Below are 26,260 nucleotides of genomic sequence, written 5' to 3'. Positions count from 1 at the left end.
TCTCGAAATAGATTCTCAAAATTCAAAAAATTGAGTCCAATAAATAAAAACTGAGTCCAATAACCAGTTTTGGTCTGGAAATAGATTCTCAAAATCCAAAGTCCCATTTTAGATTTTGATTCCAAATCCGATTTTTGGACTCAGCATTACGTTTAATTTTGAGTAAAATAATTCGTTTTGGACTACAATACGCAAGATGCTATCAACATCCAATCAGAAGAAAGTACAGCAAAGTGAGAAGTGCCATTATCAAAATACACTATTGTGGATATCTGCACCCAAAAAATTAAGTTAAGTGCATCTGAGGTTATTTTGGTCTTTTCAACATCATAAGGGTATTTAAGTCTTTTCAATCAAGGTTTCATCATTTCATGCAATAACTTAATGGCAGGTAGTATTTTAACATTAAACTGCAAATATGCAGGGTCTTTTGTTAATCTTGAAATTAGAGGGTCACTTTTTAAGAATAACCATAGGATAAGTGGTCTTTTGTAAAAACCCCTAAGTTTTATCCTCTCAATCTCTCCATTTAATCTGTCTGAGACGAAGGAAGAACAAGGTAGATCCGACGAACAAGCAACAGAAATACAAGTAATTTCTCTTCTAATTTCTCTTCTTAGATGTGGGTTTTATTCTTTCGATCTTGTACATCATATTTGTTTTAATTTCTCTTCTTAGGTAGATCCGACGAACAGGCTGTTCTTCAAGCTTTCCCTCCCAACTATGGTAAGGGATCGTTGAATCTCTTTTGTATTTGTTTGTGATAGCAGTTTATGCATATAATTTCCAATAGAATTTTTTCTACCTCAACTTTCTCTCTCTCCTTCTCATATTAATTGATCGAATCCACTTAAACCTGTGGAAAATGGAGATATCTGCTTAGAATATGATATAATAAAACCACAGATTTCTTATGAATTCCATTGTTATCTTGGTGTTATTTTGATATGTAAGTACATCTTCCGAGTTCGACTCAAATGACACATTTTTATAGTTCAAACTTATTTGATGGATGAGGAAGTAAAACTTGGTTTTGAAATTGATCAGAAACCTGAATTCTTGGATGAGGTTATTGTTTCTGTATTTGAAATGCTGATTCATTTTTGAATGTTTGATTCATTGATATGTGTTCTAAAGGTTACAAACCCGACTTTGTAAATGGTCTTCTTTTTTTTATGTTGCATGCTTTGGATCTAAGTAGACATCATGAAATTCAAATGTTGCTCTATCATTGGAATGCCGAAATAGTGAAATTTTGCCTGAAATGTGATAACTAACTCAACTTTTTAGACAATTTTAATTTATTATCCCTTGTATGCTTTAAATATGTGACTGAACCAATCATGAATGTTTAATTTAGGTCAACTTGATAATTTCTGTTCCAGTTGCTTGTTCTTTCACCTCTAGGTACTGTGACTCGATACACTGTAATCAAATTTTTTGTTGCAAGACATGTTCATTCTACCTTTCTTAGGGCCTGTTAATTGACTAGTGTGAGCGTGAGCAATACTTATTTGCCCTAGCAAGTCTCTCCATCTTTGGCTGCCAATGCAGTCACTTGTTTTGCCTCCCCTCGTGTGAATCTCGTTGTTGATCCCCATATCTTTATCTGTAACACTTGTTGGGTAGTGGGGCTAGTGGCTATCAAATTCATGCAAAGTTCATGAGCGAACCCTTAATTTAGCAATGATGCTTTCAAAGAAGAAGACGGTAAATCTGTGGATGTTGCTAGTCTCTTATTGGGAATATAATCCATAATATGTTTCATGTGATGCCTACAATCAACTGATTGTTAGGTGGATCAATTCCAACCTTTCTCCTGAGGTTCCCTCAGGTTCTCGATATTACATCCAACATGAATGGAAAATCTACCGTCCAAGATTATGTGGCTAAGGTACAAAATTTCTTTGAATAGTATGCTGCTAGTCAACAGCCCATGGATGATCTTGACTATGTATTTTACACTTTTTTAGAGGATTGGTGCTCCCAATGCCATGTTTAAAACTTCCATTCTCACCAGATCGATGTTTCCTACTTTTGCTCTTCACTAAAGCACTTACAACTGTTCATCACTACTTAGTCGAAAAGCTTAACATGTCTCTCATACCATGTTAGCTTGAGGGGGAGTGTAAAAAGTTGTCTTAGACTCTTAGTGATAGGGGTATTTTGCTCATTCTAACCAAAACCCTATATATATGGCTTGTATTGATGAAAGATGGATGAATGAATTGAGTTTTGTACTCCATTAGATTTCTCTCTGCTCTATCTCTTTTCAATATATATCATTACACAATATTTACAAAAACTTCATTTATATAGGCTCAAAACGCCTTACCCTAGTTTAATAATACCCATTGGTATTGATTTCGTGATATCTGTTGTCATATTATTTCTCTAGTATTATTGTGCAAATCTATTGGATTATTGTGTGATTGTTCAGTTCTCTTGCAAGTTTTATACTTTTGGTGGATTTTTGGTAGATTTATTTGCATCACTGATTCTCAGATTTTGCATGTGTTTCTGTCATACTGCCTTTCTTTGCCTTGTTTTGTTGCCTTGAAGTAGTAAGTGACATACCTTCCTTATTAGTGTGCATCTTGTTGGAATTTCTTGATAACTTCGTGAACTCCAAGAATTTCTTATCATAAATAATTGCTCTTGTTGAATAATGTGTAAGTGTAGTTTAGGCATTACTTGTAAGTTAGAGAATAGTATAGTCTTTGTAGACATGATTGCCCTAGTCGGGGCCTATATATACATCATTTATATGAGAAGCTCCCTTAGTGGAGGCTTTCCATCTCTCCATTCCTCTTCTTCTTCCTCTTACCCTAATTCTAACATGGTATCAGAGCAAAGATCCTAGGGGAGGAAGAAAAGAAGAAGAGTCTCTCTCTCTCTCTCTCTCTCTCTCTCTCTCTCTCTCTCTCTCTCACACACACACACACACACACACACACACACACCCCATCTCTCTCGCATTCTCCCCTTGGCCCAACCCTTGCTGCTGCCCCCATTTACACCAACCCAGTTTTTGGGTTTTGCCGTGAAAGCCTCTAATCTCTCTCAATCTTCCCTACAATCTCTCCCTGATTTTTTCTCTTTCTCTCACACGCATCTCTCATCCTCCTTTTTTTATCTTTCTTTTTTTCATACATCCTCTCTCTCTCTCTCTCTGAAGATCTCTCTCCCTCGAAAATCTCTCCTCCATAATATCTCCCTAAAATCTCTCTCGCAAACCCTCTCCCCTCTCTCTCTCTCTCCTGCGCATCAGCGCATTCACGTAACTCCCTCTTCTTTCTCTCTAGCGCATTTACAAAAAAAAAAAAAAAAAAAAAGCTTTAACCCACTCCTTCGCCGTATTCGACTCTAGCCTCTCTACCCTTGCGGTAAACCCAAATCTCAACCCTAAATCCCTTTTTCCCATCCCCAAATTCCATATCTCAACCCCAAATCCCTTATTCCTCCCTTTCTTTCTATGTTGAATTCCATTTGATCCCTTTTCGCATCCCCAAATCTTAAATCTCCATCCAGAACTCCAAATCCTTAATCCCAAACCCTAAATCTCTTAACCCTAACCCCTTCTTGTGAGTCCTTAAACCCAAACCTTTCCTGTAAATACCATTTCTAATTCCATCAACCCAAAACATAGAAGAAAAATAAGAAAAAGATCCCTTTTTCTACATTCTTTTCCCTCTTTTCTCCATCTAAATCTTTCCTTTCTTTTTTCCTTCTGGTTCTTTCTCCATAAATCTTGTTCTTTCTTCTCGTAAATCCGTTCTTTTTCTTCTTTCTTGTTCCTTTCTTGTTACTCTTGTCCTAAATCTATAAACCTCTTTCTGTTTTGTCAATCTATAACCTTGTCGGGTTCTTTCCTTTTCTTTTCAACATCTTAGTCCATTCTTGAGTTCTTTCTTTTTTCATCTCCCCTTTCTTTATGGTTCAAATCCTCTCTTTCTTTCTCATTTGAGTCTTATCCTCCCATCCACTCCATCTTGTTCTTCGCTTTCTGTCTCTCTATTCTTTGTGTTTCATGGCCTTTGTGTTGCTCTTCAAGGCGACACCAAGTGTTTGATCACATGTCTAAGAGAGGTGTTTGCCTTGATTGTGTTATTTTTGCTGCAAGTTAGAGGCCTTTGGCCTCAACTTGAGGGGGAGTGTTGTCATATAGTTCCAAAGAGGGAGTGTTGTCTTCTCTAATTGTCTTTTCTTTTCTTGTTGTTGTCTCCGGGCTCATGTAGTCTCGCCCGAGAGGGAGTAGTGTTAGTGATTCCTTTATGTTCCTTGTCCTTCTTGTTGTGGTTGGTTGGCGGTTGTTCTTCCTCATTTGTCGTGTTGTCTTCTATCTCTTGCTTTTTCGCATTGTCAGTTGTTTCCTTCTTCGTGTTCTTTGCTGATTCATTCTACACGAGTGTGTAGTTTGTGCAGTTCCTTTGCATAGTTTTACACATTCATCGTGGTTTGCGTTGCAATCAACTTTTCATTGTCCAACTATATGCCCTGTCTTTAGCATGGCTATCTGCCTTATCTCTTCAAGCGACGTGCTGACGGCGGCCTTGTCTCCGGACGATGGTGTCCCCTGTCGTTGGTCAGTTATATTTCCAGGCGACGGTGTCCCCCGTCGACATTATCTCTCCAGACGACGGTGTCTCCCGTCGTTGGTTGGTTATCTCCTCAGGCGATGTGTTGTCGTCGACCTTGAATCTCCAGACGACGATCTTCCCCGTCGTTGGTCGGTTATATCTTCAAGCGACGGTGTCCCCCGTTGTTGGTTGGTTATCTCTTCAAGCGACGTCCTGCCGTCGACTTTGTCTCCAAATGATGGTGCCCCCCATAGTGGGTTGGTTAACTCCAGGCGATGGTGTCCCCCGTCGACCTTGTTTCCAAGCGATGGTGTCCCCCATCGTTGGTTGGTTATCTCCAGGCGATGGTGTCCCTTGTCGACCTTGTCTCTAGGCGATGGTGTCCCCCATCGTTGGTTGGTTATCTCCAGGAGATGGTGTCCCTTGTCGACCTTGTCTTTCCAGACGACGGTGTCCCCCGTCGTTGGATGGTTATCTCCTCAAGCGACGTGTTGTCGTCAACCTTGTATCTCCAAATGACGGTGCCCCCTGTCGTTGGTTGGTTCCGATCACCTTTCCAATGATTCTTCTTCTTCTATTAGCGTTGTGCTGCTCAGCTGATATCTCTGCTCGTGGTACTTCGTTTTTGTTTGCAGTGCGCGGCTTGGGCGTGCTTATTTTGTTCGAGGCTCGTTTTTGTCCCTGGTGAGGCGCTTCTGTTTGATCGTTTTTAGCATGTAGCTTCGTTGTTCTGATTCAGGGGGAGGCCCTGTTCTAATCACTCTCATTAGCATGTTGATTCAGAGGGAGCTGCTCTTTTTTTATGACGTTGCTCTCGCTGATGTACTCTTATGTTATTATGTTTTTCATTTTGTATTCACCACTCCAGCTTGAGGAGGAATGTTGTACCAAGATGGCTGTGTATGAGATTATTGTACTTTTTTGATGTATGGTTATTTTTAGTTGGTTGTTGTAGTTTTCTTTGTAGCAAGCTGGCGTTCCATAGTATATATACTACATCTTTAGGGGAAGTGTTGAATAATCTGTAAGTAAGGGTAGTTTAGGCATTACTTGTAAGTTAGAGGGTAGTATAGTCTTTGTACACATGATTGCCCTAGTTGGGCCTATATATACATCATTTACATGAGGGAGCTCCCTTAGTAGGGACTCTCCCTCCCTCCATTCCTCTTCTTCTTGTTCCTTTCTAACCCTAGCCTCATTTCTAACCACTCTCATCTTGTACTCGTACATCGTGTCTTATTGGTTGTGATCTATATTTACACGACGAATGGGCTGTTAGATACAAGTCCATGAAACACATTAATGTCCATAAAATGACATTTCCCACCCATTTTTTATTTAATTGCGTGCTTTTTTAATACATGGACGCAAAGGGATTGACCAATTCTTAGATCTTTTTTCTTTACTCATTGTATTGCCAAGAAGTTAGTTAAGGATTTTGATGTCTTTGATCTTGCTGTTCTACTTTTATTTATAAGTTTACAATACAAAAGGTCAAAAAAAGGAAGTCTCAACGAAATTAGCCAATTTTCATTGTTGAGGAGATCTGAGAAGATAACCCTCTCTACAGGATGGAGCATAGGTTTTAGAGTTAGTTCATTCATAAGCTACCTTTTCGTATGATTATTGACAATGATCTAATTGAAGAACTGTAGTTATCCACTTTGGCTTGCTTTTTTAGATGGACCTCACTTGTATCATTCATTTGTTCTAATAAAATTTACTTCAAGCGATAAAGAAAAATCATGTTGCCTTTCGATTTGAGCGCTTGATGGTCTTTTTAAAAGATGGAAAGCAATAAATAGTTGTATGATTTGTTTTTTCTTGTTTCCTCGTTGACATTGGCTAAGGTTTTTGCAGCTTTGGATCAGTTTTTTTTTGGAGTGATAAATCGACCCCCATATATCTTAAATCAACCCCCTATGTGTCTTTCTCTCTCCTCTCTCTCTCTCTAACCCAGAGGAGAGAGAAAGCCACATAGGGGGTCGATTTAAGATTTTTGGGGGTCGATTTATCACTGCCCTTTTTTTGTAAAATTTTGAGTTCAACAAATGCCCCCTCATGTTTTCTAACTGGAAGGGTTTTGAGGCTTACAAGACTTGATTTTAATCTAAATTTCACAAGAACTTTGGAATTATTTTGGTTACTTCACCTAGCATAGGCGTATTTCGATAATTTTATTGTCACCGGATGAACTCAAAAAGGTGGTTACGCATTACGTCATTTCTAGAAGTAAAAGGGATAAACATGAAATTAAAATACTATAATCAAAAGAGAAAAAGTCGATGGCTAAGGGGAAAGAAATTCCTAAATATAAGGAAATGAAAAATCTTTCAAAGGAAGATATTAGTCATCCACGTTTCAAAAAAGGGAGTTAACGTAACTCCCCATAAAAGGAGTTGTGATCTTGGAAACCAAGATAAGGGGTGAGGTGGCATTCACAACGGCTCTAAGAAACGAAAGTTAGGATTTTTGAGTGAGAGAAAAGAGATGAGGTGGGACTTGCCAACGGCTCGAGAATAATTCTATAAATAGAGAGAAGATCCTTTAGAAAAGGGATCAGCTCGTTGAAAAAGAAAAGGCGACGCAAAGGAAGAGAAGAACCAGAAAAGAAGAAAGAAAAGAGAGAAAGATGTGAAAATATCTCTTGATTTAATAACTTTTATTTTCCCTTTTGCAGATTTCAAGAAGGATCTCTTTGGAGTCTGAAATATAGGATGACAACCCAAGAGGGGGTGTGAATTGGCTACTTAAAAATTTGGGGCTTAATTAATTGAATTACTAAAATCAATTTACCAATTAAGCCTTAACCGGTTTAACCCTTGATCAATCAATACAGATATTAAGAGCTAGGGTTTGGATGTTACTTTAAGCATGCATTCACTAACCCTTGTTCGATTAAAACATAGACACAAGTTGGGTTAGAGATTACCAATGACCACAATGTGCAAATGAGAAGGAGAAGAAGAAAGCATCCATAAGGCACAAGTTTTATAGTAGTTCGGTCACAACTTGACCTACTCCACTCTTCCAAGTTTTTCTCCTTGGGATTCTTCACTAACCAATAAGATTCTTCAACGGGCGAATCTTAAAGCCGTACACCAACTCCTTCAACTTCTAAGGGATCACACCCTTTCGCACGAAACCTTTCCGATGACACCTTCCTCTTACAATTGATTTACCTTTCTTTCCGAGCCAAATCGAAGACCCTCAAATATAGAATGAAGAAATAAAATGAAAGAACTCTCAATGCCTCTTGATAGGCTGATTACAACTTTTAAAGCTCACAAACTCTCCAAAGAATAGATACAAATGTAAAGCCTATGGAGATCCTCTTGATAGAATATAAAAATACAAGTTCAAAGAGGTTTAACCTTTCATACAAAAGTTTAGGTTCAAGAAGATGTGATTTGATCTTGCAAAAGTTTAGGTTCAAGAAGATGTGATTTGATCTTGCAAAAGGTTGTTTAGAAAGGTTTAGATAGTGCATATATAGCCCACAAGGAAATATGACCGTTTGGGGGTAAAAGTGTAAATTACAGGGTTGAAAAAGTCAACCTGCGAAAGCCCCAACAGATCTATTTTCATGTCGCGGCGGTCGACCGAGGCACGGCGGTCGACCACCCTTATCGAGCTCTTCTTTTGAAATTCAAAATTCATACCGGCGCGGTCGACCGGCTCTAGGGAGGTCGCCTAGCGAGGGCTTCCTGTTTGAATTAAATTTTCGCTCAAAACACTATCGCGGTCGACCGGACCCATGGAGGTCGACCGCCCATACCATAGTGGATTGCTTCTGTCTAAAACAGAAACGTATCCGCAGTTGTCCGGCTTACCCCGGTCGACCGCCCGATAAATTTCGAGATATCTTGGAATTCCAGTTAGCATCCTGTGGTCGCCCGGCATAGCCGGTCGACCGGCCCTGAGTAAAATTCCATTTTTAACTTTAAAAACCAAGGACTTTTGGGCTATGGTTTTTGGGCTTAAGTCCACGGTTTTCAAACACATTTTTAGGTGTGTGCTGATGGTTTTCAAAGATGTAAAAGGTTAAGTATGAAAAACCATTTTGAAAACTTTTTTAGAGTGCATTTTAAACATAAAATCAAGAGGACTCAAAATACATTCTAATAGTGTATACCATTGAGTCTTCTTGGAATGTCTTGGCTCCTTTGCACTTCCTTGGACTTCTTCATCTTGAGAGTGAACTTCTTGAACGTTCGTTTGACTCTTGTGACTCCTCCAATCTTCAATGCATGTTGGAAGGTGCATGAGGTGTCACCAATGACTTGTTCAACTCCAAGCTTTTTCTTGACACTTGTTGGGAACTTGGAGGATCTTCATGACGAGCTTATTTACTTGAGCATCTTTAAATGAGGATGACTCCAATGTAGGTGCAAGCTCTTGGTTCCTTTGATCCTTGATGCACAACTCATGTGTTCTGAAGAGTTGTGTAATGGCGATTATGACATGAAATTCCTGTATACAACACAACATCTCAAGCAACATATCAGTCCATAAATGCTAATCAATGTGGTTTGCTAGCATCAAAACAAGAAGGTAAGATGAATGATTAACCTATGGGAACTCTTGGGCTTACATTCTCCTCCTTTTTTATGATGGCAAACAAATTGATTAGGGAGGCAGGAGATATTAAACAAATATATGAATGAGCATTAAATACAATAAACAATTTAAGCAATGCTCCCCCTCACTATATGCACAAGTGTAATATGATAATATAAAGCATATGGTGCATACAAGACAACCTAATCAATTTTCGAAATTCTCCCCCTTTTGGCAACAGCAAGAAGGTAGGGATAAACAAGTGAAAGTGCAAGTGGAGCGTCAAGATGAATAATAGCTTTGCTAAGTTGTGTGCCTTGTACATGATAATACATTTAAGCTCTTAGAATGCTTATAAAAAAGAACTAATAAGAAAAATTAAGTGTAATGCATGAGAAGCGGTTTTTTTTTATCGAATGATTCACAAGTTAAGCATAAAAATAGAGGTAATAAACCATATGAGCATATCATATTGATCTATATAATCATGATATATAACGATTGAGTTCTCCCCCTATGAATTTGTCATTGGCCCTAGGTGAGACCTGTGTTGGAGGGCATGACAAGATACAATGATGCAAGGTGAATGATTTGAACACTTGGGCTTTATTTACAACTTTTGAAGGCAGATAAATATCTACCTGAGCAAAGATATGCTCAGATCTATGACTTAACAAGTTGCATTTTGTTGGAGATTTCTTCTCATAGGGCAGACAAGTCTCTTCGTAAGCATGAACATGCTCAGAACTATACATTTGCAAGTGAAAAGCTCCCCCTGATTATGTGCGATTAATCTAAATGTAGTTTACTCTAACACATAAGCCCTAGATTTTAATCACCTTACCCATTTCAATTTTTGCTCCATTCAAATGAGAGAAATACTTTGAATGGATGATTATTAGACATATGATTATAAAGTTGAAACAAATACAGTCTAATAAACACATGGATACCAAAATAATAAACAATCAAAGGAATACACATCCATGGCAACCAAAAGAACTCATGTATATATAAAGATGAGATAGGAAAAGATCCCATATACATGAATGAACGATGGAAGAGACACGCCCTCTTCACATCATGTCAAAACATAATCAGAGATACATGGATAGATACTGTCATACAATCTCTGAGTCATGAAAAACAAAATAACAGCATAAAAAGCCCCTTACTGGGCAGATATCCTATACATCCATAATCATGTCACACAAGGCATATTCATCCACATATCATAAAGCCCATACTGGGCATCCAACCATAATATCCACAAGCCCATCTAGGGCAACATCCATAGTCGTAAGAGCCCATACTGGGCATGTACAGACCAAAATAAAAGCCCACATCAGGCATAAACATCATCCATGAGAAAATAAAACATAATCCAAAAGCCCAAACTGGGCGAGAAGAAATGGAGAAGGATATCCTAGTAGCACTATAGTATATCATTTTTGGTGTACCAACTACAGTTTCTGTGCTAACAAAAATGCACTGATGAGTCCATCACATCTTTGAAGGAGGCTGATCACGGGGAGGAGTCGAGGAGTAATATCGAAGAGGACGGGATCCTGATATAGCCTGTAATAGCTCGTCATACTCCCGAGCTCTCGCTCTCCTGTCTGTTGCTACGATATCCATCAGTTGCGAATACTCAGTAGCCCTCTGAGTCTCAGCTCTAGTAAGTCGTCTTATCTCTGTGCTCATCTGGTCAATTCGTTTGACAAAATGCTCATATGATCTCTGAGACTGAGTAGTCTGTACTTACTCATCTTCATCCTGTCCCCTTGGTACTTCACTAGAACCAATTCTACTGCTATCTCCCCATGTGATATTTTTTATTCCCATTTGAATCAGGGTAGAGGAATCGATCACAGGATCCGAAAGTGTGAAGTAGGCCTTCATCAAATCTACTCCATTATACTTTAGTAGTTTAGTGATGGGCATCCCATAGGGTAAACCTCATTTTCTCTTCTTAACTACCTTATCCATGAATCCTAAGATAATGGTACCGAGATTCAGTTGAATCTTCTTAATAATACAGTAAGTTAAGTAGGCTTCAAATGGCTTGACTGTATCAAGATTTCCGACTCTTGGAGTAAAATTGTGAACCACAACTTTATGGATTATTCTGGCCTGATAACTCATTTGTTTAGACATGACATTCAATTTTTTACCTTCAGGGGGGAAGGTTCCTAGAGTTTCGTAAACATCCTTCCGTGTGAAGTAATGATTCTCAATGTCATCTTTTCCCCAAAAGAAGATTCTCTTCCTACTATTAGGGACATCCAGAATATTACAAATTTCTGCAACATTCAACACAAGCTATGATTTGCAGTAGTTATTCATTACTGCTCCTCCATGTGATATTAAAAGATTTGCATAAAAGAACTTTACAAGCTCGGGGAAGATCAAGGAGTTAGATTCTAGAAATGTTACTCATCCTTGTGCTGCAAAGAGATTGAAGAGGTCAAACTCTATAAGGTCAGTAATCTCGACTTTCCTTCCTGAGATGATCGATCTATGCTGGAGGCGCTCGTACTTTTCTTGTGCTTGTTGGTTGAAGAAATGTTCATTGTGAAATTCCTCTTCTTTTGATTTGAATCTTGGCCTCTTATCTTTATGCGCAAGCATTTTCCTTCTTGAGGATTCCATTCTAGGGTTAGGATTTTGTGAGAGGATTAAAAACAAGAATGAGAAGAAGATGAGGGAAACAGAGATGAGAGACGGAAAATGGAATGAAGAGATGAAAATACAAAGAAGATGACAGATTAGTGGAGATTTGGTAAGAGAAGAACAAGAACAATGGAGAAGAACAACAAGAGAAGTACAAAAATGGAAGATGGAGAAAGAGAGAGAGAGAGAGAGAGAGAGAATGAGAGACGGGAATGGAAAAAAACTTACTAGAATCCTTTAATCTTGAAGTTCTTCAACCGAGAATGACTTTGGAGTAAAGAGGCAAGAAAACCCCAGAAGAGAAAGGAATGGCGGGAGTTAGAAATGTGATTCGCGGACGCCCTTTTACAAGTAGTTTTCGACCGTCGCGGTCGACCGGGTTATGGCGGTCGCCCGCCACGATACTACTGTCCATTTTTTATTTTTCACATTTCGACCATCCGCGGTCATCCGCAGAAGCTTGGTCGTCCGCCGCGACAAACCTGTTTCTTTTTATTTTTGTCCAGATTGCCTTCCGCGATCTCCCTCCGAGGCTCGGTCGGCCGCCATACCCCTGTTTTCAATTTCTTGATACTTTTCAAGGGATTTTGTGAACAAACCAATTTTCTTCAATTTTTCTCGCATTTATGGGATTCTGATAAACATGTAAACTCGACCCCTAGGCAATATGAGAACATTTAAAAATTCATTTCGATTTTTCTAACATTGATGCACAAGAGGATGATTGGACATATTTTTTCAATGGAGTTTTTTGTGGAAAAATAATTTTACATCATTTTTAGTGCATTTCCTTGGAATAAAAAATCCCCTTTTAATGACATCTAAGATGTCAAAGTCTATGGTTTTAAGATAGGCAAGCATTTTTATTCTCCAACCTCTAAAATTCGTTCCATCAAAAAATGGAGGAATTATAGTGGATTGGCCTAGCTCAAAATCCATTGGATTGTCATGGATCTTTATCTCTTGTAGATTTTGAATTTAAAAATCTCTTTAAGAGCCTATGCTTTAATACCAAATGAAATACATGGTGACAATCCAAGAGGGGGGGTGAATTGGCTACTTAAAAATTTGGGGCTTAATTAATTGAATTACTAAAATCAATTTACCAATTAAGCCTTAACCGGTTTAACCCTTGATCAATCAATACAAATATTAAGAGCTAGGGTTTGGATGTTAGTTTAAGCATGCATTCACTAACCCTTGTTCGATTAAAATATAGACACAAGTTGGGTTAGAGATTACCAATGACCACAATGTGCAAATGAGAAGAAGAAGAAGAAAGCATCCACAAGGCACAAGTTTTATAGTGGTTCGGTCACAACTTGACTTACTCCACTCTTCCAAGTTTTCCTCCTTGGGATTCTTCAGTAACCAATAAGATTCTTCAACGGGCGAATCTTAAAGCCGTACACCAACGCCTTCAACTTCTAAGGGATCACACCCTTTCGCATGAATCCTTTCTGAAGACATCTTCCTCTTACAAATGATTTACCTTTCTTTCCGAGCCAAATCGAAGACCCTCAAATATAGAATGAAGAAATAGAATGAAAGACCTCTCAATGCCTCTTGATAGGCTGATTACAACTTTTAAAGCTCACAAACTCTCCAAGGAATAGATACAAATGTAAAGTCTATGGAGATCCTCTTGATAAAATATAAAAATACAAGTTCAAAGAGGTTTAACCTTTCATACAAAAGTTTAGGTTCAAGAAGATGTGATTTGATCTTGCAAAAGTTTAAGTTCAAGAAGATGTGATTTGATCTTGCAAAAGTTTAAGTTCAAGAAGATGTGATTTGATCTTGCAAAAGGTTGTTTAGAAAGATTTAGATAGTGTATATATAGCCCACAAGGAAATATGACCGTTTGGGGGTAAAACTGTAAATTACAGGGTTGAAAAAGTCAACCTGTGAAAACCCCAACGGATCTATTTCCATGTCGCGGCAGTCGACCGAGGCACGGCGGTTGCCTGCCCTTATCGGGCTCTTCTTTTGAAATTCAAAATTCATACCGGCGCGGTCGACCGGCCCAAGGGCGGTCGACCGGCCCAAGGGCGGTCTCCCGGCTAGGGCTTCCTGTTTGAATTAAATTTTCGCTCAAAACACTATCGCGGTCGACCGAACCCATGGAGGTCGACCGCCCACACCATACTGGATTGTTTCTGTCTGAAACAGAAACGTATCCGCGGTCGTCCGGCTTACCCCGGTCGACCGGCCCGATAAATTTCGAGATGCCCTGGAATTCTAGTTAGCATCTCGTGGTCGCCCGGCATAGCCCGGTCGACTGGCCCTGAGTAAAATTCCATTTTTAACTTTAAAAACCAGGTGCTTTTGGGGTATTGTTTTTGGGCTTAAGTCCACGGTTTTCAAATACATTTTTAGGTGTGTGTTGATGGTTTTCAAAGATGTAAAATGTTAAGTATGAAAACCTTTTGAGAGTGCATTTTAAACATAAAATCAAGAGGACTCAAAATACATTCTAATAGTGTATACCATTGAGTCTTCTTGGAATGTCTTGGCTCCTTTGCATTTCTTTGGACTTCTTCATCTTGAGAGTGAACTTCGTGAACGTTCGTTTGACTCTTGTGACTCCTCCAATCTTCAATGCATGTTGGAAGGTGCATGAGGTGTCACCAATGGCTTGTTCAACTCCAAGCTTCTTCTTGACTCTTGTTGGGAACTTGTAGGAATCTGTTCTAAAAGGCGGCCGCTTAGGCGCTGGGCGCAGAAGAAACGCACCGCCCAGGCCCTGGGCATTTAAAAAAGCGGGCTTACCACCTGGGCGTTATTAGGCGGCCGCCCAGGCGATGAGACTGCCGCCTAGGTGATGAGGCGGCCGCCCAGGCCCTGGGCGTTTTTGACTTTTTGTTATTATTTAATGTTTAATACTTATGCATAAAATGGTTTGGATTGTTATGTATTCAAGTATTTGTATTTTATATAAAAAAATGCAAGATATTATGAAAATATATTAATATCTATCTAAAAAAAAAAAAAAACGCCTCAAAATGCCTAAGCGCCGCCTGGGCGCTAGGAGGTCAATCAGCCGCCCAGTGCTTTTTAGAACATTGTGTAGAATCTTCATGATGAGCTTCTTTACTTGAGCATCTTTAAATGAGGATGACTCTAATGTAGGTGCAAGCTCTTGGTTCCTTTGATCCTTGATCCACAAGTCATGTGTTGTGAAGAGTTGTGTAATGGGGATTATGACATAAAATTCCTGTATACAACACAACATCTCAAGCAACACATCAGTCCATAAATGCTAATCAATGTGGTTTGCTAGCATCAAAACAAGAAGGTAAGATGCATCTCAAGCAACACATCAGTCCATAAATGCTAATCAATGTGGTTTGCTAGCATCAAAACAAGAAGGTAAGATGAATGATTAACCCATGGGAACCCTTGGGCTTACAGAGTCTCTTCCGGGAGACTCAGAGCGAAGAGGAGCTTTCTCTTCGAGGAGAAAAATGATGAAGATGACGGTTCCCCAAAAGAAGGAGAAGGATCTCTTTCGAGTCTCTTCCAGGAAACTCGAAGATCAAAGAAGACCTTTCTCTTTTGGGAGAAAGATGAAGAAAAGGACGATTCCCCTAAAGGAAGAAAAAGACCCATTTAGAGTCTCTTCTAGAGACCCAAAGAGCAAAGAAGACCTTTATCTTCTGGGAGAAAGATGATGAAAAGGCGCAAAGAAGAGGACCTCTTTGGAGTCTCTTTCGAGGGACCCAAAGATCTCTTCTGGGAGAAAAATGATGAAAAGGAGCAAAGAAGAAGACTTCTTTAGAGTCTTCCAGGAGGCTTAAAGAGCAAAGAAGACATTCCTCTCCTGGAAGAAAGATGATATCTCTTGAGTCTCTTCTGGGAGACTCAAAGAGCAAAGAAGACCTTTCTCTTCCAGGAGAAAGATGAGATGACTCAAAGGAGTTACTCTTCAGGGAGGACCCTTTACAAAAAGAGTCAAAACTACGACTCAAGGGAGCTTCTTCCGGCAGGACTCTATTACAGAAGAGTCGAAATAAGGTCAATAAAAATGACTCAAAGGAATTTCTCTTCCAGGAGGACCCTTTACAAAAAGGAGTCAAAACTACGACTCGAGAGTTCACGAAGCCCCTCTTTCGGGAGTTTGAATAATTAAAATTTGGATTTAGATAGGGAACCTCTTGATATATAATCAAAGGTGTTTTCTTTAAGAAATGTAAGTAACGACCAATAGAGCCAGAAGTGTACGTCACCATAAAATCAATAAAAGCTCTTCTCGCAAGAGGAAATTTTGATCTCAATGCATTTTGTGTGTGTTATTCTCTTCTCATGTATTTGAAGTTTGTTCCGAACAGGGACCATACATATTGTTGTGAGAAACTTGCTATGTGCAGCTTTGAGTAAAGAATCAAGTCTGGAGCAGTTGCTTATGATAAGGGTTCAGTGCCCTTTGGATCACATGGAGTTGCTTTCCCTAATCTGTTACCTTGAAAGAGAGTGAATTCTGACAAACACTTGTAAGTCACCCTCTAGAGTTGAGCGTGCTTTGGAGTTTGTACCCTAATTTCTAACTACAACCTAATTCTGATGTACTTCGCATCTTGGCTGCCGTTATATGGTTACTAATAAATCAGCTAATTCTGATGTACTTTTCAGCTTGGCTGCCCTTATATGGTTAGTAATAAATCAGCTTGGATGCCAATAACCTTGCTGATTCGTTGGCTAAATCTGGTATCCGTAGGGGTCATATATAAAAGGGGCAACCTTAGCCCCATGTAATTTTTTCCTTAATATAGCAGTTATTTAAAAAAAAGCAAAGAAAGGGAAAAGGGAAGGTTGATCCAATACTTCCATTTTCCATTCTTGCATTTCTGATGGAATGAGAGGTGTGCGTGGGCATTGTACAATCTGAGGTAGCAAGCAAATCATGTACCGTACAGAATATATATACATCAGCTGTAACCACCCTCACATACCTTACAGGATTAAGCTTGGAGAAAGGTGAAGAGATCCATGCCAAGCAACGCTCACCAAGAAAACGTAAAAAAGAATCAAATGGGTATTTCAATTACACCTGTTTGTATTCTATTAACCGACGGAAATTAAAGTCAGTCCCCAATACCATATCCCATGTGTAGAGAAGTAGTCATTGTCCAATGACACGGCAAGAGCAACAGCCACAGCTCTCTCTGATAGAGCCAGTGGACTGCTAATTTCTAATTCTTGAATTGCACTAGCTAGCCCATTCTTAGAACTGTGATCAACATCCCTAAATCGTATCACATACTGACCTGCATCTGTGAGGAGGAGGTCAAAGCCAATACCCCTTCAGTCACAATTAATTTCAGCTAGCACATTCCCGTCATTATCCTTTAAGTTAAATGTCCCGTTCCAAAATCTAGGGTTTTCATCTACTTCCCCATATAGAAATCATATACTCTCCTCCAAAGATGACATTGTCTATGAACTATGCCAATTTCCTTACCATCTATGTCTTCATAAATTGTGCTATATTTTTTTTTGAAAGGTAACAATTTAATTAATAATGAAAATTCTATTACATTGAAGGGAAAGTTGTCTCACTATAGTAAGTTTTTACATCAAACCCTGATTACAAGATTACCCATCACCAGTCAAGAAGAGAAACTGCTATAACCTCTAGGCATTCCTTGATTGCAAAGCGTGCTCCATTTGAACAATGACTACCTCATCTCTATCTGTGAGGAGCTCAAAAGCCCCATCTTTAGCCAATTTGTTGGCTTCTTCGTTGGCAGACCGACGCATATGCTTAAATTTTGGTGATAAGGATGTAACAAGGTTCGTAATTTCCCACCACAATGCTCGTAATCGCCCAAGGGCCTATTGCCTTGTTGGTGGCCCAAGATATAACATTGGACAAGTCCCCTTCTATTATTAAATTGGGCTATTTATAAACCAAACTGGCCTGTGAACCCTAAAGAGTCTGTTACCATGGAAGCAGTTATGTAAGCAATGAAAGGGCGCCTTGTACGGAGTAGCTAAAGATGAAGTTACTTTGTTCACTGTTAAAACCACAGGTGACTGAGGAGAGCAAGCATCTACGATAGCATACCGGTTCTCCTGCTCAAAACCCAACATGAGATTTGCCCACTCTGTCCCTCGGTGTGAGGAATTTGGACCTAGAAAGAAGAGGTGCTAACCTGATCTCTTCTGGAGATGCTGGAGAAGGGATTTTTCTGGATTATCAAATCTTTCTTCTGCAGCCGGTCCACCTACAAAGCCTCTCCCTATTAAATGGCATCTGAAAAGAAAACTAATTTTCAAATGTCCTGTCCCCACTTTGGACATATCGAACAGTTCTTTTTGTTACACGCCTAGTATATTTCATTTTTCTTTCTGCATTCCAAACTTGGATAGCCAATCTCTGCTTAAGAAGGTCTCATTTACAGTAGCTTGTCCAAACTGACGGAGCATAGCCAAAGATATCTGTTCTGGCCACCATGGACTTCTTGTGTCAGAATGAAGTTCAAATCCCCTTGAAAAGTTAATTGAGTAAGATTGGCCTTTTCCAAAATCTTAAATTCCCTCTCCCTATGCCAAACTGTAGTGATGGTGTCAATGCAAGAGATCTCTTTTGAGGTTGTTTTTCAAAATAAATGGGTTCCACAATCTGTTCAGCATTATGGGCACCACTTTGGTACTTATCTACAATGTGCCACCATGCACCCAATTTAGAAATCTCACATGAAAACCTCATATGATTGTGTAAGAAACCCCACTGCTTTATCCACTTCATTTAATTAATCGATCACGAAGGCCCCTGAGTTCTTAAGCTGCGAGGAAAGAGCTTCCTAAATCGAATGGAAGTTCATGGAGATCTATGCGTTAAGCACCTACAGAGATTTCAATTTTGAGGGAATGAAAGTGGAGGCAAAGGTTGTACTTGGAGGGATTTTCAAGCAGCAGTCATGGAAAAAGGTCATAATATAGCAGTTATCTTTAAAGAAAGATGTTGTTTGTTAGTTTCAATCTGTTGGTGAAAGCAGGGCATTTAGTCCTTGCTTGACCATATCTGATGCCTAGCAATATACTTTGTTGGTTATATGAGTTAATTTAGGCACTTCATTTGGGTTTTGCCTGGTCTTCTATACTGGATGAAAGCATATCTATTTTATTTGTTGTTCGTGTCTACTTGCTGAAAGCCTGTGCATGGTTGAGGGTCTTGTTGTTTCGAATTATAATTGACTGGTTCATTTAATCAATGAACGTTAACATTAGGCTCAATATATTCTATCTACCAAAAAGAAGGAAAATAGGTTGTAACTTTTAACCTTTTGTGCTTGGAGGAGCTTTGAGTTTTGAGATTTTTGGGAACTTTGTTACTGCAGTTATCTTTGTAGAATAACTTAGATGGGTCTGCCATCTGTATTTCTTTGTGGGGATTTAACTATTTGGTATGTTGTGATGAATTTTCATAGCCTTTTTTCACTCTGTTTGCATAAGTCTCCCACTTTGAGAGTATCTTTTAAGTCGTACAAGATCTGAGTGACTTTCTTGCATATTGTGTGTCTCCAGTATTAAATGATTATTTTTCCTCAGTGCAATCTGTTAAGTATTTCTCAGAAATTGGATGAACTGGACAGTTCTAAATCTACTATTTTTTTTTTTATTAACAAAGCATTATTGTCTTTCACACTAAATGAATATTGCTTGTTTTTATTTGTTAAAGGGTTTTATTTTACCTCTTCTTGTATCTTGATGAGCTAGAGGCAAGGTTCTATGTCCTCCTCTTGTAACTATTGTTCTTATCAATAAAATTTAAGGTGCCGCCCCGGGTTCCTAGATAAATTCCGGGTTAAAAAAAAGCATTATTGACTTGATTTTTATGTGTAGATCTGGAGATATTTGTAGTTATTTTCATATCAAGTCCTGTTAACGGATTATACTTTTGCACGTTTTCCAGATTCACTTTGTACTTCTTATTAGCCGACAAGGAAAAGTGAGGTTGACAAAATGGTACTCCCCTTACTCACAGAAGGAAAGAACCAAGGTAAACAATGTGCATATTCCATATTGCTTTTGCTGATTTGCTGTTTTTTCTCTGTTTTGCATTTACATATTTGAATATATTTCCTTGCCTCTACTTTTGAATTTGCTTTGGTTGGAAATTCACTTTCCAAATCTCCAATAGGCTTATGAGCAACATTTATGCTTCCATCATGTTTCTTTTTTGTTTTTTGGATGACATAGGGTATCCCTACCCCAGTTAGGGCAGGACTAATCCTTATGGATATATGCAATCACCCGTAAACCACGTGCATTGGGCAAGCCCGGGGGTATTCGAACTCGAGTCTATGGGGAGCAAACCCACGACTCCAGCCGACGTGCCAATCCCGTTCGGGTTAGGAAGACAAATTGCCCTTCTTCTTTATTCCATCATGTTTCTTGTTAGCAATGATGGAAATATAAGAAGTGAAATTGCCCTTCTTCCGTATTTAAAGTTCTTGTTTGACTTGTTCTGCCATATTATAAAGTTATTACTTATTAGTAAGCCCTCAAATACATAAATAACTAAGATTTTTCTGAAATGAGATTTTTTAAGTTGTCAGAGAATATTAGTTATTAATTTTCTCTCTTTCAATTTATTGTCTCTAATTTCTATAATATCTTGTGCGAAATATTCTTGCTTGTATACAATCGTAACAAGGCACACAAAATTATAGTAAGTTAATTTTAGAGATTATGCAACTAAGTTGGTTTCCTAAAATTTCATTTAATAATGAGGTAGTAGCTTATAATATAGTAAATATTAGAGGGTCGGCCATAGTTATGCTCCTGCGGGTGGAATATTTATTATTTGACCGTTAATCTGCTAGATGTTTGAATTCAGAGTTCTTGTCAGCTGCTTGTCAGGATTAGGAGTGTAAAGTAGCTTTTGGAGAATTCAGAGTGTTCATTTATTTTCTTGTTTTGTGCATACTGAAAATTTTAAGTTGTTTACTTTCATCTGGTGATTATCTTCCCTTCTGCATTCTAACTTTAACTTCTGGCATATGATACGTCCGTAGTTCTAAATACAGCAGTTGTGATTGTTCTGGTTAGTATCTCATTCATATTTTTAAGAACTGCTGCAGCTTCTCTGCCAAAAAAATTAATCTTGGTTCTGAACAGAGATGCTCCTGCCATTCTTGAGATTTCAAGAGGTGCTCTTGATTCCTTTTATCACCTGGGATTTGGGGGAGTTTCCTTTAATCTACTCAAATATTAGCAAATTTGGTGGGTTTTCAAAAAAAAAATGTCATTTATATGTGAATTTTTTCGTTTTTTTTTTCTATGAAAAGATTGCGAGCTATGAAAAATTCAAGTTTTTATCAAATAAATTGTGATTTTCTTTTTTCACAAAGAGCGTGAATTTTCCTTGTAATGATATTTTTTCTGATTTCTTGGAAAAAAACACCAAGCAACTATTAAAATAAAACCTAAAAAGCCTTGAACCCTCCACAACCTTGATGAAAAGTACCCATGCACTTAATACCATATAATCTACGAGCGCCATTTTATTGAAAATGTATAATTTACAAAATATGTCATGTCAGTTCCGAACTACTCCTGAACTTTCCAAACATTTGCCTAGGCAAATTTTTCTTCAATCTGAACTTAGTAACTCTGCTTAAATGGAAAGAAGCACAGTTAGTCTCTGGGGACTAGTATTGTGTGAATTTTGCATTGCTTACCATCTCCCTGTATTTGTGTGCCTTTTCTGTATCTGTTGTCTTAACAAGGTAATCCGAGAGCTCAGTGGAGTGATTCTTTCTAGGGGTCCAAAGCTCTGTAATTTTGTTGAGTGGAGAGGATACAAAGTGGTATATAAAAGGTAATGCAAGTGCTAAATAGATTTGTGTTTTGGCAGAAACTTGGCTTTCTTGCAGACAGGATTGATTTTATTTTGTAATCGTATGCAGATATGCCAGCCTCTACTTCTGCATGTGTATTGACCAAGATGACAATGAACTTGAAGTTCTTGAAATAATTCACCATTTTGTTGAGATACTAGACCGTTATTTCGGCAGTGTGAGCAACTGACCACCTATAATAATTGTGATAACAACAACAATAGCTTGCTCATTTGACTTCATATTACATATATGAGATTTTATATAGTGTAAGCCCGTATGGTCCAGTATTTTCTTTTCAAAAGGTACTGTACGGCTTACACCATAGGATTATCCAAACCGTCCATTTGATGGGCCACAATGCTAATAGGTTGTGCCCTAAAAATCATTTCAATAGGATGATCGTAGCCCTACGATCTATAGAGGAACTGTTTTTTTATGGAAACCTCTATAGATCGGAGGGCTGGGATCATGCAATGGAAATGACTTTTGGGGCACAACGTATTTTACTCTGTGGCCCATCAAATGGACGGCTTGGATCATCCTATGGCGTAAGCCGTGCAATACCTTTTGAAAAATACGGTACTATGGGGGCTTACACATACTCATACATATAGAGTTTTTATATGGTGTCTGCACATAGGTAATACACTGGAGCCCACCTTCTTCGAAAATCCAAATCATTCATTTGTTGGGCCTCAACGTAAATAGGTCGTGCCTTGAAAATCATCTCCATAGGATGATTCTTGCCCTTTCATCTTAGAGGTTATTTCATAGAGTTGATTTTCAGGGCACAGCCTATTAACATTGGGACCCATCAAATGAACGGTTTGGATCTTCGAACAAGGTGGGGCCTTGTGTATTTTTTTTTTTTAAATACATCCACCTATACGTAAACGACAAACTCACATGCATAAATATGTTGGCTTCATTTTGTTCCTCCTTTCAGGTGTGTGAGTTGGACTTGATCTTCAACTTTCACAAGGTAATTTCATGAACCCATTCTTTTCAGAATCTCTTTTTTCTCATCAAAACATGATAGGTGCAATATAATTATTGTTTAGATTCTTATTTAGATATCTTTTTGAGTTTCAATTTCAGGCGTACTACATACTCGACGAAATTCTGATTGCCGGAGAACTTCAAGAATCAAGCAAGAAAACAGTCGCCCGAGTTATCGCTGCACAGGTATGTTTTTTCTTGGTTTTTATCTTGTTTTGTGCCTTTGATTCATGAGATTATGTTGACAGAATATGGTTTTGGTCTGTAGGACTCTTTGGTGGAGACTGCAAAAGAGGAGGCTAGTTCCATAAGCAATATGATTGCACAAGCCACCAAATAGAGGGAGGTATTTTCTGCCAATTTTACACCCAAGTAAACAGTACGTACTTCAAGTGGGATTTTGTACCCTTTTTTGTTGACATATAGGACAAACTGGCATGGGTGAGCTTTTGATTAACACTGTTTAAATTGATTGAAATTTGGTTTATTTCATTAGCATGCAATTTGATTTTGAAAAAAATTGGCCTTATTTTTGGAAATGAGGGGATAAGTTTGGGAAAAGTTCAGAAAATTTATAATTATTTTCCATTTACACTGAAATGACATTGAGGGCAAGCTTTGGTGCCAAGAGTAAGGTTGCCCCATTGTGACCCGGTGGTCACGGGTTCGAGTCATTGAAACAGCCTCTCCTCAAAGCACGGGGTAAGGCTGCATGCATCTCTAGCCCTCCCCAGACCTTGCAATGGCACGAGGCCGCCCTTTCGTTTCTTTTACACTACAATGCCTCGTACATTAGTTCTGAATTTCTCACACGTTTCAAATAATATATGAGAATAATTTGTAAAATTCATTTTCACGTTGGAAATTTTGCAATTAATCCAAATAGTAGGGAATTTTTTTTTCAACTATATGGGATTTTTAAAGTATAAAACGGGACACAGAAGTATACCAGAGTAGGTCTAGAGATGTGTATCTACAAGAAGACCCCATTTATACACCTAGATGGAGTTCTTAGAGTTAAAAGTATAAAAGATCAAATAATGCCTTGTCCAACAGCTTAAGCTTTTGGAGTAAACTGATAGTTTCACATGGTATCAGAGCAAATGCCTGGGTTCGAACCTCCTTGATGGCCAAATCCAAAAGTGAGGCCACATGTGCCACGTGTAGGCCAACCTAAAGAAAGAGGGGCCACGCATGAGGGGGAGTGTTAAATTATAAAAGATAATAACGCCTTCTCCAACAACTTAAGCTTTTGGAGTAAACTGATAGTTTCACACTTAGTCCCTGTTCGATTTGGATTTTGGGAATTGATATGGAGTCCAAAACTGATTATTGGGCTCAAAATTGAGACTTTGTTTGTTTTGAATTTTTAGAACCGATTGTGAATCCAAAACTGATTACTGAATGCAAAACTTACCTTTAAGTTTGAGTCTAGTTTCGGACTCACAATCAGTTCTAAAAATCCAAAACAAACAGGGCCTAAATGTGATTTTGGGTCCAATAATCACTTTTGGACTAACAAACGGGACCGTGGGAAGGGTCACACGGCTAAGATAGTCTAATCTAATCTTTTGAGCTATTACTTGTATCGTACAACTACCAGATCAATATATCCGATAATCCCCCACATGCGTTATCTACAATCAAGATATGAACCTTGCTTTTGTTTTTTATTCTCTCCATTTTGTTAACTAAAAGAAGATGTAGAAAGCGTGAAAATAATTTCAGTAGGCTCAAGCCTAACCATAATCCATCTCATAAGCGGGCCCACTCAAGCCTTTATAAAACCTTACTCCAAGACTGTTTAAATAGCCCATCAACAAGCCCAGTTTTCCCTCTTTCACCCCTCCCCCCGCCCACCCCCACGCGCGAAATAAAAAAAAAAAAAAAAAAAATCTTCCCCTATCCTCCTCTCATTCCTCTTGTGGGCTAACATCAAATCTAGTGAGAGAAACTTTCTGAATGAGTTTCTGACGATTGTGAGAGTGCTCACCTATGAGTGCCTCTGGAAATTCGCACACCTCCAATGCGATTAATCCTCGGAAAATTTCAATGATGTTATGTAGTTAAAATCTCATATTAGCCAAAAAATAATAGCTCTTCAAGTTAATGTTCTTTTCGTTTATGTATCGCATTTATGTTCACAGCACATCAGGGACAAAAGGCGGTGAATTATCATCTCATAATCCCCAATTTTCTAATGCTTTACTGCTAATTTTAATAAAATGTTCGTCGTTGTCGATATTTCATCTCTAAGATAAAACAGGGGTGAATCTGTTGCCAAATTGTTGTCCATCACTCATGAGGGAAAAAATTAGAAAATTGAATATCAGCAGATAGAGATTCACTGATCTTTGTCTTCGATGTAGTGCAAACATGTGATAGATAAACGGAAAAAGAAAAAAAAAAACAATTGACTAGCAATATGAGAGTTTGACTACAAAGTCATTGAAATTTTCAACAAATTAATCACATCTGGAGAGTGAGAAGCACTCAACGGAGAGTCCCTTTGTGGTAATCGAAAAATTGATGAAAAAGCTTCTCTCGCCGGATTTGGTGGTAGCCCTTAGTAAGAAGGAAGAGGCGAGAGGAAAGGGGGAAAGGAAGAAATTTTGGTTTCTTTCTTTTTCTCTTGGGATAATAAAAGAGACTTGCCTGACATGAGAGGTGATGGTACGGGTGCAACTCGGGTTGGGTTGGATCGGGTTGAGGCCAACCCTAATCCACCCGTGATAGCATTTCCTCAACCCTAACCCAAAACAACCCGAGCCTCGGGTTGAGGATGGTCAACCCTAACCCAACCTGCCTCTAAATCTCTCAACCCTAACCCAACCCATCTAACCCGAAATCGGGTCGGGTTGAGTCGGGTTAGGTTCGGGTTCGGGTTCACCTTGGGCCAAACAGAAAAAAACAATAATCCAAAGAAAATTAAGATAAAATTAGAGGACGGATGTCAGATCAGGTTGCCAGGCCTCAACCCTAACCCAACACGAAATTAAACGGGTTGGCTTTTCCCAACCCAACCCGAGTAAATTCCAACCCAACCCGACCCAAAATCGGGTTGAGCCCAACCCAAGTTGCACCCCTAGGTGATGGTGTCTTTTTAAAGGCTCGAGGATAAGATGGTGGCAGGTTGTCACATCACAAGTGTAACAAGTAGGAGAGAGAGAGAGAGTGTGTGGGCTTGTAGACAGACTACTTAAACGAATTTGGAATGATCTTTTATATGAGGTGAGAACAGTAGAGAGCAGACTTGTTTAAGAGATGAGTCGTGATGAAGTGCAGACCCACTGAAATTACTTTTGCCCTTCGTACATAAATCCCTCTCCAAACTACATACTCCAAAAGATGCAGTCAAACACAAAGTACTAGGCAATAAAAACGAAGTAATATGGAAGAAAGGTAAGTGGTATGAAGGAAATGAAATCATTAAAAAAAAGTATGAAGGAAATGAAATAAGGTGGACGCATACCAAGCACAACAATGGAAACAGAACAGTAGAAAATCAAGGGAAATGGGAGAAAGGGGACGGTCGGGTGCAGTATCAAAATGGGAGGGGGTACTTGGAAGAAAATTAAGGGGTGCTGTTTCCAGCCC

The 26,260-nt window shown here is 38.7% G+C and overlaps 1 protein-coding gene and 1 pseudogene across 1 annotated transcript; one reads left to right on the top strand and one right to left on the bottom strand.

Annotated features, from left to right (window-relative positions):
- The first annotated feature begins 482 nt into the window (after positions 1-482).
- On the top strand, positions 483-23,155 carry LOC143856461 (AP-1 complex subunit sigma-2). The gene is made up of 8 exons (XM_077366688.1): positions 483-591; positions 679-726; positions 19,732-19,818; positions 21,551-21,642; positions 21,731-21,839; positions 22,611-22,646; positions 22,763-22,849; positions 22,932-23,155. The coding sequence occupies exons 2-8, from the start codon at positions 724-726 to the stop codon at positions 23,001-23,003; spliced, it is 486 nt and encodes a 161-aa protein (XP_077222803.1). The 5' UTR covers positions 483-591; positions 679-723; the 3' UTR covers positions 23,004-23,155.
- Positions 16,878-18,270, bottom strand: LOC143856604 (altered inheritance rate of mitochondria protein 25-like; annotated as a pseudogene).
- Positions 23,156-26,260: the final 3,105 nt, after the last annotated feature.

Source organism: Tasmannia lanceolata, unplaced genomic scaffold (genome assembly GCF_043159265.1).
Source record: "Tasmannia lanceolata isolate RefF3 unplaced genomic scaffold, GAP_Taslan_0.1 ptg000023l, whole genome shotgun sequence".
NCBI classification, from domain to species: Eukaryota; Viridiplantae; Streptophyta; class Magnoliopsida; order Canellales; family Winteraceae; genus Tasmannia; species Tasmannia lanceolata.
This window is presented reverse-complemented; position numbering and strand designations above follow the sequence as displayed.

What these genes read in the sequence shown, in the direction of transcription:
- LOC143856461 (XM_077366688.1), top strand. An exon ending in CACAGAAGGAAAGAACCAAG is followed by an intron (nt 19,819 to 21,550) that starts GTAAACAATGTG and finishes TGTCTTAACAAG; the next exon opens with GTAATCCGAGAGCTCAGTGG. An exon ending in TACAAAGTGGTATATAAAAG is followed by an intron (nt 21,643 to 21,730) that starts GTAATGCAAGTG and finishes AATCGTATGCAG; the next exon opens with ATATGCCAGCCTCTACTTCT.